This window comes from Entelurus aequoreus, linkage group LG21 (assembly GCF_033978785.1).
Source record: "Entelurus aequoreus isolate RoL-2023_Sb linkage group LG21, RoL_Eaeq_v1.1, whole genome shotgun sequence".
Lineage (NCBI taxonomy): Eukaryota > Metazoa > Chordata > Actinopteri > Syngnathiformes > Syngnathidae > Entelurus > Entelurus aequoreus.
Window position 1 is genome coordinate 21,274,361 of NC_084751.1, and position 15,374 is coordinate 21,289,734.

General features: G+C 37.3%; 1 protein-coding gene across 1 annotated transcript; it reads right to left on the minus strand.

Moving 5' to 3' along the window:
- Window positions 1-1,242: 1,242 nt before the first annotated feature.
- On the minus strand, window positions 1,243-14,977 carry rnf170 (ring finger protein 170). Its single transcript, XM_062031974.1, has 7 exons — window positions 14,579-14,977; window positions 14,275-14,447; window positions 7,175-7,250; window positions 6,838-6,952; window positions 6,234-6,307; window positions 5,884-6,015; window positions 1,243-2,780 (listed from the first exon to the last, which is right to left on the minus strand). The coding sequence occupies exons 2-7, from the start codon at window positions 14,412-14,414 to the stop codon at window positions 2,511-2,513; spliced, it is 807 nt and encodes a 268-aa protein (XP_061887958.1). The 5' UTR covers window positions 14,415-14,447; window positions 14,579-14,977; the 3' UTR covers window positions 1,243-2,510.
- Window positions 14,978-15,374: the final 397 nt, after the last annotated feature.

Consider the following 15,374-nt stretch of genomic DNA (forward strand, 5'->3'; position numbering starts at 1 on the left):
AATCATTCCAAATAAGTAAATCACTTTTAGGCAACAGACCACACTATTAAAGTTAAAGTACCACTGATAGTCACACACACTAGGTGTGGTGAAATTAACCTCTGCATTCCACCCCCTGGGAGATGAGGGGAGAAGTGAGCAGCAGTGGTGGCCGCGCTCGGGAATCGTTTTGGTGATTTAACCCCCAATTCCAACTGCTCGCTGTACATATCCTATGAAGTCAGACCTACACTGTTTCAATGTCCATTTCTCAGATGATATAATTGTTGATGAATGAAGTGCTGATATCAACCTAACTCCCCCAACCCCCTCCACATACCACCCCCCGGATTGTAAATAATGTAAATAATTCAATGTATATACTCTTGATGATTAACTTGTGTGATGACTGTATTATGCTGATAGTATATATTTGTACCATGAATTGATTAACGTGGACCCCGACTTAAACAAGTTGAAAAACGTATTCGGGTGTTACCATTTAGTGGTCAATTGTACGGAATATGTACTGTACTGTGCAATCTACTAATACAATTTTCAACCCTAGATGCTGAGGTGATAGGTCCCATTTTTATAGTCTTTGGTATGACTCGGCCGGGGTTTGAACTCACGACATACCAATCTCAGGGCTGACACTATAACCACACGGCCAATGAGCAGGTATTGTAGCAAATAAAGATACCCGGCAGAATAGTGTTAGTATACTAATGTTATTAATTGTCTTAATTAAATAATTGACTCGTTTGCACCGATTAAGACACCGCTAATTCATCATTAGAGGCGTAATAATCATACTAAAATCGTGTACTATTTCAATAGCATGAGCAAATGTCTCCAAACGTTTGACATCTTCTGTTAATCAGGTATATATGGGTAAACTTGGACTTAGATAAAATGTATTGATCCCCAAGGGAAATTGTTCCACACAGTAGTTAAGTTACAAAGGATGGAAAGGATAATGCACAAAGGGCACAAAAAGAGGGCGAAAACAAAAGGTATAAAGTAGACAAAAAAATTACCATAGTAGCAATATAATATATAACATATATGTAATATGTAATATTTACATATACAGTATATATATATATATATATATATATATATATATATATATATATATATATATATATATATATATGTGTATCCCCCCCAGACATCTTGGTGTTTTTCATACTTTCCAGTGTTCAAGTGGTTAAAAAAAAGCCAACAAAGAGTTGTTCAGTTTCCCAGCTGTGGTGTATGCATATATTTCACGACTGATTACCAAATGATGTGTTGCATCATTAGTCACTGCTATCAGAGTGGTTGTACTTGTACTTGTGCAACCACATTACAATCATAGAATTGGCAGACTCATGTCAAACTAGTTTACAGATGTTGAACTTTTTTTGCTTTTGTTGGAAACAGAGAGTGACACTAACTTAAAAAAAAATACAGGCGGAATCTTACTGTAACTTCCACCCTCGTGCTATTTCAAGAAAACAAATGTCATGGATGAAGTTTCAACATCCATATTCCGGGGTCATGATCCCTCATGGGTTCCCATTCCTTTAAGGGTCCAAGAAAAGATGCCTAATCTTCATGGCTGCCTCAATTAAGACCTATTTAACTGTAATAAAAGAAAGACAATCATTGTTGTTTGCGTATTGCTGAAGTGCCAATTTTTTTTCAAGCCCAGTTATCAAAATTGACTAATTGTTTTGCATTGATTAGATTACAGCCACACACACAAGCAGGTTGTAAGATTCACATGATGGTGTCTTAAAGATTCTCATATAATTTAACATTAAAGAGCTCCGATAATAAGGTCCCATCAAATAACAGTACCACCTTTCTACCAATATTGAATGGCCTCTACTCCAAAAAGAGCCTTATTTTGACGAATTATCACCTCATCTTTAATAAACGCCTCTTTGTTGCTCCTTTATAATGTGAAACAGTTTAGCTTTACTCTGTCATCCAATAGCCACTGTAGACCAAATTAAAACAGTGGTAGTCTCGAGTCATTCATTTTGACCCATTTGTACAAATACAATTGAGTTTAGGACACTGCTAAATCATCACAATATGCCAGTATAATAATATAACAATGTTTACTGTACTATACAGTGACAGTCAAAAGAGTGTTACACTTTCTCAATTAATCATAATGACTGACACTGTACATCATTTCACTAAGATATAATTAAAGGTGGGGGAAAGTTAACACAAATATGCAGACGCTATTTGTACAAATAAAGACCTTCCACCTATAATACACACCTGGCACTCTCTGAAGTTGGGTAAGTTAACAACCTTGGACACAGAGGAATTTTGATCACTTTAAGCAATGGTGTTCCCTCCATGTGTTGGTTGAATTGCTTCGTATGAGCCTATCAAGTATTCTTGGTGCCAACTTTCTCTAAGCCCATGGAGCGGACCAAAAGTATTGATCAAGTTCGGTAATTTATATACACCTTCTTAAACGATCTTGGAGCGTGAAGAAAGCAGGCTTCGTGTGTCTCATTGACCTAGCCGTTCAGTCTCTGCGTCACCACCTCCCGGTACATGATTGAGATGTAAATAAAGAAAAGGAGGATGACAAAGAAGTCATCCATGAATCCCAGCAGGCCGAAAAGCGCCTCTGGGAGGATGTCTAGGGGCGAGGCCAGGTAGGTGAGGGCGCCAACCAGGCAGAGGATAATTCTAATGCGGAACATCCAGAAGAGGCCGCCCATGGAGAACATCTCCCTGAAGGCATGGCGGAGGAGGGTTGGCACGTCTCGCAGGCGGTCCATTAGCTGAGAAAAATAAACAATGCATAGTAAATACACTACACATTCTTTTCTCTTGTAAAAAATAATGTCATAATTTAAGGATATTTCAGTCTTTTAAACACAACTGAACTTCTAACATTGAACACAACTGTTATGGAACACAGGTCGATGTTGAATATGTTCCTATTTGTATAAACATTGAAGCTCAAAGTAATCTATTCCAGGGTTAAACTGTAGTTATCATGGAAGCATTTTCAAGTAACATTTTACCGTAACCATAATAAACAGTGTTTTTCATACATTTATTTATTTGTTAGCCGGGAATACATGCTGACTACCTGTACGCCCATAAACACATTATAATGGGACTGTCTGTGAACATAGTACACTATGGCAGCAAATATAAAAAAGTTGATAACTTGTACAAACGGGATGCAACATACAGCGGCACCTGCATTTACGAGCACAATGCGTCCCACGACCGAGCTTGTAACTCAAATCACTCGTATCTCGAAGCAGCTCCGCCCATTGAAATTAATTTAAATTATTTTAATCGGTGCTTGGCACTCTCAAAACATGACAATTTTAAAATGTAAAATGCCTTTAGAAAATGAAATTTTAAACAAAAAACCTTAGACATATTGTTTGAAAAGCATTACAATAGTATGTACTACAAACAACTACAGTAATCTTAAGAAATGTGATATTATACACTTTTGTATGTGTCTCCTACACTATAAGCTGCTTCTCCATCGTGTAACAATAAGAAACAGGAAGTTGTTTTTATTTTGCACACAGACATATTTGAGTGATGGATCGGAAAGATCAGAGTTGATATGTATGTCTGTGTACCAAAAGTAATGCTCGGCCATCCAGTTTGTTAAGTAAAGACTCAACAGAACAAATTGTAATGTGTCAAACACGGCATCTGAAGCTTCTCAATATTTTCATGGATAAATGTATGTCCTTTAGATGTTTTTGGTTAAATGTTGCGGACATTTTCTCAGTTCCGGTGGTTGGAGGGCAGTATTGTGTCCGTCACTGAGCAGCGCTCCAACATTTGTTTCTTTTGTAGACGAAGCGGAACCAGCAGTGGGTAACAATATTTCAACTTTTTATGGCTCAAACGTCACAACCCCGTGACAAATTATTACTTTAACTGGTGTGCTCCTAACTTAAAGGCCTACTGAAATGAAATGTTTTAGTTAAACGGGGATAGCAGATCCATTCTATGTGTCATACTTGATCATTTTGCGATATTGCCATATTTTTGCTGAAAGGATTTAGTATAGAACAACGACGATAAAGTTCGCAACTTTTGGTCTCTGATAAAAAAAAGCCTTGCCCCTACCGGAAGTAGCGTGACGACACCGGAGGAAGGACTGGTCACATTTTCCTATTGTTTACAGCAGCAGCGAGAGAGATTTGGACCGAGAAAGCGACGATTACCCCATTAATTTGAGCGAGGATGAAAGATTCGTGGATGAGGAACGTAAAAGTGAAGGACTAGCGTGCAGTGCAGAACGTATCTTTTTTCGCTCTGACCGTAACTTAGGTACAAGGGTTCATTGGATTCCACACTCTCTCCTTTTTCTATTGTGGATCACGGATTTGTATTTTAAACCACCTCGGATACTATATCCTCTTGAAAATGAGAGTCGAGAACGCGAAATGGACATTCACAGTGACTTTTATCTCCACGACAATACATCGGTGAAGCTCTTTAGCTACTGAGCTAACGTGATAGCATCGGGCTTTACTGCATATAGAAACAAAACAAATAAGTCCCTGACTGGAAGGATAGACAGAAGATCAACAATACTACCAAACTCTGGACATGTAAATACACGGTTAATGCTTTCCAGCTTGGTGAAGCTTAGCAATGCTGTTGCTAACGACGCCATTGAAGCTAACTTAGCTACGGAACCTCGACAGAGCTATGCTAAAAACATTAGCTCTGCACCTACGCCAGCTCTCATCTGCTCATCAACACCCGTGCTCACCTGCGTTCCAGCGATCGACGGTACGACGAATTACTTTACCCGATCACCGATGCGGTTGGCGGCCCGGAGACGGAGGAAGTCAAGGTGAGGTCGTTCGGCTAGCGCGTCTGCTATCCTCAAAGTCCTCCTGGTTGCTGTAGTCCGCCACTAATACACCAATCGCACCGACAGCTTTCTTCTTTGCAGTCTCCATTGTTCATTAAACAAATTGCAAAAGATTCACCAACACAGATGTCCAGAATACTGTGGAATTTTGGGATGAAAACAGAGCTTTTTTGTATTGGATTCAATGGGTCCAAATACTTCCGTATCAACCGTTGACGTCACGCGCATACGTCATCATATCTAGACGTTTTCAACCGGACGTGTGGCGGGAAATTTAAAATTGCACTTTATAAGTTAACCCAGCTGTATTGGCATGTGTTGCAATGTTAAGATTTCATCAGTGATATATAAACTATCAGACTGTGTGGTCGGTAGTAGTGGGTTTCAGTAGGCCTTTAAATTATACTGGCAAATCAAAGCAAAACAAAAAGCCAAGAGACAAATAGTACTGTATCTCAAATTACTCGTAAGTTAAAGTACTCATAAGTTGAGTTACCACTGTAGTTCATGATCGGTTAAAAAATGTCGGTGGCTTGTGAAATTGGGACATGGGGATTTCTTCCGAATTGCGATCATTCAAAATATTTAACAATTGCATTTAGAAATAGTGTTGCATGTTGTGTCCTACCTTGTAAGAAATCATTAATCTGGTGACTGTCAGCACATTGATGATGGTCATTAATAATAAATATTGTGATCTGATTTATAAAAGTAAACTGAGCAAATGTATTATTTCAGAATCAAACTTGGTATTACTTGGTACCTCGGATGTATCCCTCGATTTCTAAAAGGTTGGGGACCCCTGCTTACGTTGCTTTACTCAGTGGCCTAGTGGTTAGAGTGCCCGCCCTGATATCGGTAGGTTGTGAGTTCAAACCCTGGCCGAGTCATACCAAAGACTATAAAAGACAATCATTGGTACTTTAACTTTTAATATTTCCTCAAAGTTTTCATTCGGCTTTGGAGATTCCACTGTATATGAAGCACTTGTGTATTTTGCTTCAAGACTCGATACTCACAGATCTCGGCTGATCTGAGAAGCGTCGGTTGTAATCGTTGATGTCTCTTAAGATCAGCTGAGGTACCGCTGTGCCATCCTGGACCCTCTGAGGCGTGGTGTGCTGATGAAAAAGCGGGAAGAGCAGCGTTACCTGGAAAAACGAAGAAAATAACATCAACATAGTTGCATCGAAGAAAATCAAGATTTATTTCAAACAAAAACAAAAAAGACTTCCGACGCAGAAACTGATGTTTTGTTCGCTAAAACTGTAAATTTAGGTTTTTAAAACTAGCAGCCAGAGAATTAAAAAACCCAAACTACTACATGTGCATTTTCACAGTTGAGGCAACAATATGAGTCATCTCTTACCATTTGTCTGCATATGGGACACTTAATGGCACCCAACCAGGTGCCATACCTCCAGTAGGCTATAATACATGACCCTATGTTGGGGGAGAGAGAGAATAGACTTATATTAAATAACAAGAAAGCAAAGGCTAAGTGATCATTCAAAAAAACGATCTAACCCAGTGGTTCTAAAACTTTTTTCACAAAATACCACCTCAGAAAAAACTTGGCTCTCCAGGTACCACCATTTTGACCAACATTAAAATACAGTAGCGTAGTAAGCCAACATATTCATTAAAAACAAAGCAGAGGTATTATTTAACAAGAATACTGTATTTAATATTTTATTTACCTACACACAATTTTGAACAGTAACACAGTGTAAGAATATAGGAAAATAATACACTATACTTTAATCAAGTGATTATTTTGTGTACCACTAAATGGAGCCCGCGTTTACCACAGTTCGAGAATCACTGCTCTAACCAATACCGACAAAATCCAACCTGATATAATTACGTACTTATTGTTCAAATCCTATTTTGATCACAAGACGTACTTTGTTGGAAATGGTATCTAAGTCTCAGACCAAAACAAGTGTGCGTGAGGAATACTATATTCTTACCACAGAAAAGATGACCACAATTAGTTTCGACAGGCAGGACGGCCTGTTGTAAACACACAGGGCAAGACATGTCCGTGTAATACTGCTGCCTTGTTTCTGGCTGAGGATTTTCCTCCTAGAACACATTAAAAAAATGTATAATAATAAAATGACACATATGAACGTAACTAATCAACACTACCATACAGTAGTTCATATTACCTGGAAGGAGATATTACGTCACAAGTATGCATGACACATTCAACCAATCAAACATGTGCAGCTAAAATCTTAAAAATGTTGCGTTGTATGTATGGTTTCCTTCTCATGTGTTCCATTTGGCTTTTTGCCGCCTTACCTGTTCCGTTTGCAGCTGCTGTCGAACAGCTCGAACATGCTCCTGATTCTCTGGATGAATGTTCTGATGGTCTTCCCTGCAATATCAATGTGCAAAAATCAACATTTTGATTTCAGCTAATGCAATTGAGCGTTTTCACAGACGTCACGACTCCATTCAATACCGGTATGCCGCGCCATTTTTTAGGTATACACACTTGTAAACATTGAGTCAGTCAACAATGGAGCCATGAGGTGAAATATTATGCCAAGTCCATATCAAATGATGCCAAAACTTGTCAAACATTCGTAAAGGGATTGACGTGATCCCGAAAAGAAAGAATGTTGTATTAGCAAAGTGGGAGGAGATCCGTAAGCGATGCAATCAACTTTTTCTACTAGCGACGTTGGACAAATGTCTCTTTTGTGTAATGACAAATACTACACTCGGAGCAGCTCCACATGACTGAGTATGGTTTATTTGTTTCTGACATGCTTATTAAGAAGTTACATTTGGGAACAAAAGTTTATAAGTTTCACTTCTTCCTACTCTTTTCTGGATATGAAAACCCTAATAATTATGTATTGTTTTTGTTGAGAAATATTTGTTTCTACATGTGTACTTCACTGTGTTTTGCTTCTGTTTTAAACATGTCCAAAATAATAAACTACTAATACCATTGCTACCAGTATTACTGACATCCAAAGAAGTAGGAAAAAGCAGAGTTTATTAATCTCATGTGTATTACTGACAGTTCATCCATTTTGTTCACTTACAGTTTGCCTTCTCAATTTAAGCTTTGTTCACTTCCTGTGTGAAAAGAAGGGAAGGTGTTGTTTTTTTGTTTTCATCAAACAACAAACAGGAGCCAAAAACATGACACTATTTCGCTAGTGCAGTGTTAAGGAAAGAAAGAAAAAAATCGTAATACTATGAACAAACTTTTAAAAAGGTGATAAATTGTTAAATATAAATAGAAAAAAATACATTTGAGTAAGTGGGGTAATTAAATAAAGGCAAGTAAAGTAAAGAAAATGACAATATGACTGAATTTGACACTATATCATGATTCATTTATGGCTAAAAAAATAAATCATGAAAATCTGTTAATATAAGGTGTGATATTAGCATTTGAATAGCTTAATGTGCTGCTGTATGCTTAAAATGATTAAAATACGTAAATATTAGATGTTATTATGAATATGCCTGTTACTACATTTTATATATATATATATATATATATATATATACACACTTACAGTAGAGTGGCGTACCCCCTGGGGGGCGCGGTGCGATGCCAGGGGGGTCGCATGTGACCTCAAGGAACATGCTTTTTTTTGCCGTACAAGACTATGATGCAGCGTATGTAGCACTTGGCTGCACTGTAACCACAGTGGAAGACGATAGATTGCATAACATTGTAAGCTTATAAAGGAAACAACACACCATAGGTATAGTTTTAACAATTTTTCTGGAATAGGCTCCAGTCACCCCCTCGACCCAGAAAGGGAGACGCGGTAGAAATGGATGGATGGATCATAGAGTGGAGGGGGGGGGGCACAAACTATTTTCTTCTTCCTGGGGCATAACAGAAAATATTTGAGAAGCACTGACTTACAACATGTATATAAAACCTTGATGGAGGTGTTTGGATGTTTTTAAGGGTTTTATGGGCAGAATACACCGACTGCAATAGGCTCTATTGTAAGCTGACTTTTGATCGAATTTTCTTATTAGTTATAATGAATAAAAAAACAGAAAACATATGTGTGCTTGTCTTACATAAGGATTGTGAATGATAGAAAAAATTCCCCCAAAAAGTTCAGTTCCCCTTTAAAAACAAACTTGCCTATTAAAAAGGGGCAAAGCTTATTAAAAGTTTGCAGCTTGCTCAGTTATGTTTTTTCATCTGCAAAATATAACAAGAACACCACTGGCTATCTTATGTTACCATTAATAGTTTAACAGAACACACGTTGTTTTAAATATCTATATTTTTCACGGAAACAATACTAGGGGTGTCAAACTTGTTTTTATTGAGAGTCAAATCACAGTTAAGGCTGCCCTAAAAGGGCTGTGAATACATGCAAATACAAATGCATTGTTGCCTCGTGATATTATTATACAATTGCCTATACATTTGATTATTATGTCTTTGTTATAAACAAATTGATGGATTGCTTTGAAATGAAAGTGACAGGATAATTTTCAAGTTTTTATTTTTACATAAAATCTGAGGGGAATATATATTTGTTTGCATGGTCCGATAATATTAAAGTTTAAAAGATATGCAATTGCATGCAGTGCAAGCAATTTTTGGGGTCAAAATTTAAAGAACAAGTTAGGCGCTTTCTTGACGTACATTCTTTCCATGCTTTAGCGGGCAATATCCGGCCCGCCAGCGTCCAAAATCAGGCCCGCGGGAAGTCCCAAGTATTACAAAATTTAAAAAAATATATATATATATATATTTTTTTCCTGTCTTTTCTTATCCACTTTGTACCGCTGCTACTCACGGTGTCTCCTAGCCGCTCAGGCAAATCATATTGTCTAAAAATGCATTTTCTCATCGATAACGTGACATCATCGCGTGCGTGAAAAGTGCGCTATATATATCTAATATATATATATATATATATATATATATATATATATATATATATATATATATATATATATATATATATATATATATATACTGCATATCTAATATATATATATATATATATATATATATATATATATATATATATATATATATATATATATATATATATATATATATATATATATATATATATATATATATATATAAGTTTGGGGACCCCTGGTCTATACAGTGCATTCAATGATAGCTAATGTTAGTAGCTAAACTTTGTAAAATCGCTATTATTAGCTGACCACACACACACACACTTCTAATGCGTGAGCGTGTGTGTTACATACAGGCGTAGTTCATGTAATTACATGCTAAAAGCCAGGCTTTAATGCATACATCCATCCAGCCATCCATTTTCTACAGCTTACGGGGTCACGGGGGGTGCTGAAGCCTATCTCAGCTGCATTCAGGCGGAAGGCAGGGTACACCCTGGACAAGTCGCCAACACAGATATACATACAACACTCTAAAATTGGCCATAGTGTGTGTATGTGAGTGTCAATGTTGTCTGTCTATCTGTGTTTGCCCTGCGATGAGGTGGCGACTTGTCCAGGGTGTACACCGCCTTCCGCCCGATTGTAGCTGAGATAGGCTCCAGCGCCCCTCGCGACCCCGAAGGGAATAAGCAGTAGAAAACGGATGGATGGACTCTGGAAACTTAGCGCCCTCTAGGCACAATGACTACTACTACAGGGAAAGCTATATACAAAAGTGCTGCAAAGCATTCTGGGAAGCCGGAAGCACGAGTTACTGCGGGACTAACCAGCATGCACCGCACTTTGTAAATACAGTTACACTCTAGCTACATGTTTGTTATCGCACACTTGTTTATTTGAGTACATTAAAGGAATGTGTTGACTTAACATGTTCTTGTAGTAGATATCGACCGATATGTTTCTTTTAGGGCCAACACCGATTATTAGTAGTCAAGGAGGTCGATAACCGATTTTTGGCGCCAATAATTCATTTGTATGGAGGTTAATTTGTGTATTTATTACTAAAGCCTTTTTTTGACACTGAATTTATGTCACTGAATTTTATGCATTTGAATTTTGTGAACTGAATATTTTTTATTCAAATTATACTGACAACTTCATTGAAAAAAATGCAGTGTTTTAAAACTATGTGTAAAAAAAATCAGTGTATAAAAAAAATAAAAATCATTGTACAAAAGTTATGTGTTTTTGCTGCTTCAAAAAGCAAGACTCATTTCCGGTAAATTAAGACCAAAGCAATTGATCCTGTTTCAGAACCAGCCATTGAGGTGTCAAGTTTGGGCCAAAAAAGTCAGTTAACTGGGCTACCTGTGCTTAATACAACATAATTGACATTTCAAAGCGGCCCACTGGATATTTTTAAACTATATAAATTATTCCAATGGTTATAATCTGCACTTTTAAGTGACATACTAAGCTCTGCTTCATGCAGACCTGGCACGAAGAGAGTGGGGTAGAGTGGGTGGGGCTTGTTTACGGAGCAGCGAGTGACAAACAAAGGCAGATTTCTACAGCAAAGTTCTGCAGAACAGTGTTATAATATAGAATATGTAGATGTTTTTTACCCTTTGCATTTATGTTTTTCCGTGTTTGTTGCATCTCTGTTGCTCTTGTTCGATTATAAAAAATGTTGATCAAGGAGGTAGGTGGTCTGCAGTAGAAGATTAACGTTTATATAGGTCCAATATTCAGTGTTCAATTGTTCATAGTTAATATTGTAAATCTCACATTCTATAATTCTATGTACATTCTGAGTGTCATATAATTCAGTAAAAAACTAAAGTTCCTTCCGTTTCTGGGATGGTCTGTTTAATTTTTTTTACTGAATAAGACACTCAGAACATACATGAAAATAAGTAATATTAACTATGAACAATAAAACACTGAATATTTAAAATACAGTATAGACCTTCTCATTTCAATGTGTTTTTGTTATTTTTTTGACTATTTACATTGTAGATTGTCACTGAAGGCATCAAAACTATGACACCTGTGGAGTGAAAACCATTTCAGGTGACTACCTCTTGAAGCTCATCGAGAGAATGCCAAGAGTGTGCAAAGCGGAAATCTGCCTCTGTCTGACACTCAAATTTGCGAGGTCTCAGGCTTGTTGCTGCTGCGCCGCCCACTCTGTCCCGTGCGTTGTCTGCATGAAGCAGCGCTTTCTATGGTCACTTGTATGTCACTCAAAAGTGCAGATTTTAACCATTGGAATCATTTCTATAGTTTGAAAGCATCTAGCCGACCGCATTGAAGTGTTTATTATGTTGTATTATGCCCAGGTAGCCCAGTTAACTGCCTTTATTATGCTGTTTTGCAAGACCTGTGTCACATGACTTCAAACTTGACACCTGATTGGCTGGTTCTGAGACAGGACCAATTGCTTCAGCCTTAATTTACCGGAAGTGAGTCTTGCTTTTTGAAGCAGCAAATCTTTTGACATTACATTTTTCAACATTTTCTTTTTTTTACACTGAATTTTTATTCATTTAATTTTTAACACAGATTTCTTTTATACACTGTATTTTAAAACACAGATATGTTTCAATAAAATTGTCAGCATAGTTTAATGTAAAAAATGTGTTCACAAAATTAAAATGCAAAATATTCAGTGTCAAAAAAAGCTTTTTTGTTAATAAAGTTCAACCTCCATAATTTGCAGTAAAATTTAGCTAAACATGAATAATATATGACACCAGCTGTAAAAGGTGTTTAGTTGTTTTAAGATAATTGTTTAGGAAATGTCAGACCAGTAAAGACATACAGTTTTATGCGGCGCAAATGCTATAGTTAATATAGCACCAAAAAACACCACAGCATCAACGTTTGCATTTCAAATTATGGGAAATCTCCTGAAAATTGGGAGAAATATGGGATTTTTCTACATCACAATAACTTGCAAGCTAATCAATTTTATAGCAGTTTATAGCACCGCAGCTCAGTTTAGCATAGAGTAGTACTGGTTATTACTACGAACTTACTCTCTACCTATGACTATTTTTTAATACTAAATACTGGTATCATATGTGTATTTATTGTATCTGATGATATATTTCTATTGTAGTTGTAAATAAAAATAAAAAAAACCCAGCTGATACCAATGAAAGGGCGATATCGGTATACATAAAATAATAATAATCGGTCAATCCCTGACTTGTAGTGTTGTAGTGGGGAGCATCAAGGGTTGGAATTGGGGGTTAAATCTCCAAAATGATCCATGAGCACGGCCACCGCTGCTGCTCACTGCTCCCCTCACCTCCCAGGAGGTGGAACAAGGGAATGGGTCAAATGCAGAGAGTAATTTCACCACACCTAGTGTGTGTGTGACTATCAGTGGTCCTTTAACTAATCAATTTATTAGCAGTTTATTGATGTATTCATTGTAAGGGGTGGTAGTTTGAGCACCGCTGCTCAGTTTAGCAGAAAGTAGCACTGGTTATTACAACTAACTTACTCTCTACCTATGATTATTTTTTAATACTAAATACTGGTATCACATGTGTATTTATTGTATCTGCTGATATATTTCTATTGTTGTTGTCATTTTTATTTTTTTAAATACCAGCTGATACCAATAAAAGGGCGATATAGGTATGCATAAAAACGCCAAATATCGGCGCTGATAATAATCGGTCAATCCCTGACTTGACGTGATTTCTTTTGCGCCATTTCATTTCGCGCCTGTTAATTTGGAGATGAATTGTGACGTTTGTCACCTTTTGATGACGTGTAAGTGGGGGATAAACGCGACCTCAGTGTTCAGACTGAAGTTGAAAAAAATCTAAAGTTATTCACACCAACATGAAAAAATATCAGATACAGGTCACATAAGGCAAAAAAAACAAAAAACAGAATTGACCTGCACTGTAAACATAGCCAAAGTCTCTTGTCAGTTGTGTCTTTCATTTCCCTACAGTTGAGATGATGTCATCATCAGTATTTGACCAGTTCATGGATGTCTTTGATAACAAGTACTTGCTTTGGTCCTCCATTTAAACTGGATATTAATTTTGCAGTTGAATTTGAATGTTAAACATGTTAACATTCTTCCCTTTGTAACTATGACTAGGGATTGCAATTCATAATCGCCTCCTACATTTTTAAAAACTGCTCTCCAATAAGACTTGTATCATACCTCATGCTATACTGTTTTGCCTGGCAAGTACCTCCAAAATGGCCGACTTCCGGATTGATAACTTCGAGTGACAAACACTATAGAGCGGCGGTATAGCTCGGTTGGGATAATGGCCGTGCCAGCAACTTTAGGGTTCCAGGTTCGATCCCCGCTTCTGCCATCCTAGTCACTGCCGTCGTGTCCTTGGGCAAGACACTTTACCCACCTTCTCCCAGTGCCTGGTTTAAAAATGTCACTTACGTAAAGCGCTTTGAGTCATTAGAGAAAAGCGCTATATAAATATAATTCACTTCACTTCAGACGTCTTATATTATTTCCTTTGCGTGCTTACCTGCAGAGCAGCGCGAGGATCCCTGCCAGGAAGGTGATGGTGAGCACCACCACAAACAAAACTTGGTTGCTGACACCTTCTATGAAAGTATCTTCATCTTGGATGAGGTAGTCCAGGTCCCCACATTGATTGTCCTCCATCGCTCATAACCAACTCATCACCCCCAATACTGACTGCAATGATTGCATACACATACATGTAAACATGCAACTATAACATTTTCATTTATGAATGATTACATCCACGCTATTTGTGGCTGAAACTTATCGAATACACCTGCGATGTATTTATAGTAATGACTCACCTTTTAGCTCCACTGTTACAAACTATCTCAGGAGTCGGCTTATAATTACGTTACTTTCTAGGATTGTTGGACATTACAAGCGGTATATTCAGCCTGTCGTGGTGTTAGGGTACGGCTAGCCCACTGTTCTAGTAGCTAAACTTCGCAAAAAGTCACCGTAGTCTGTATTTGTAATGTAATGTATTTGTTTCAGGAAGATATGACTTGCTAGCTAGCTGTCGTAGCTGTCGTCTTGTTGTCAAGCGCATATGTTCAAGCTACCAAAGATCTTCATCGAGGGGAGATGCTGACGGCTAATACGCCAATCGGAAAATATGCGGTAATGTTACTGCAACCATAAAATATAGCACCAAATACAAAACAATAACAATTAATATGTCATAATTATTTTATTTAGCTATTCAAAATAATCTAAAAATGAAAAATCTTGTACTGTGTTTGTTTTATTGCTAAAGTGGATCTCCGAAGTCTTGCATTATTGCTGTTACGCATTTGTCCACAAGTGGACAACTCTTAGGCTGATATTGTTTCTGACAGTAAACTGACGGTTTATACGCCAATCGGAAAATATGCGGTAGTGTTACTGCAATCATACAATATAACACCAAATACAAAGAAATAACAATTAATATGTCATCCTTATTTTATTTAGCTATTTTATATAGTCTAAAAATGAAAACTTCTGTATTGTGTTTGTTTTATTGCTATAGTGGATCGCGGAAGTCTTACGTTATTGCTGTTACGCGTTTGTCCACAAGCTTAGGCTGATAATGTTTCTGACATTAAAGGGAAGATC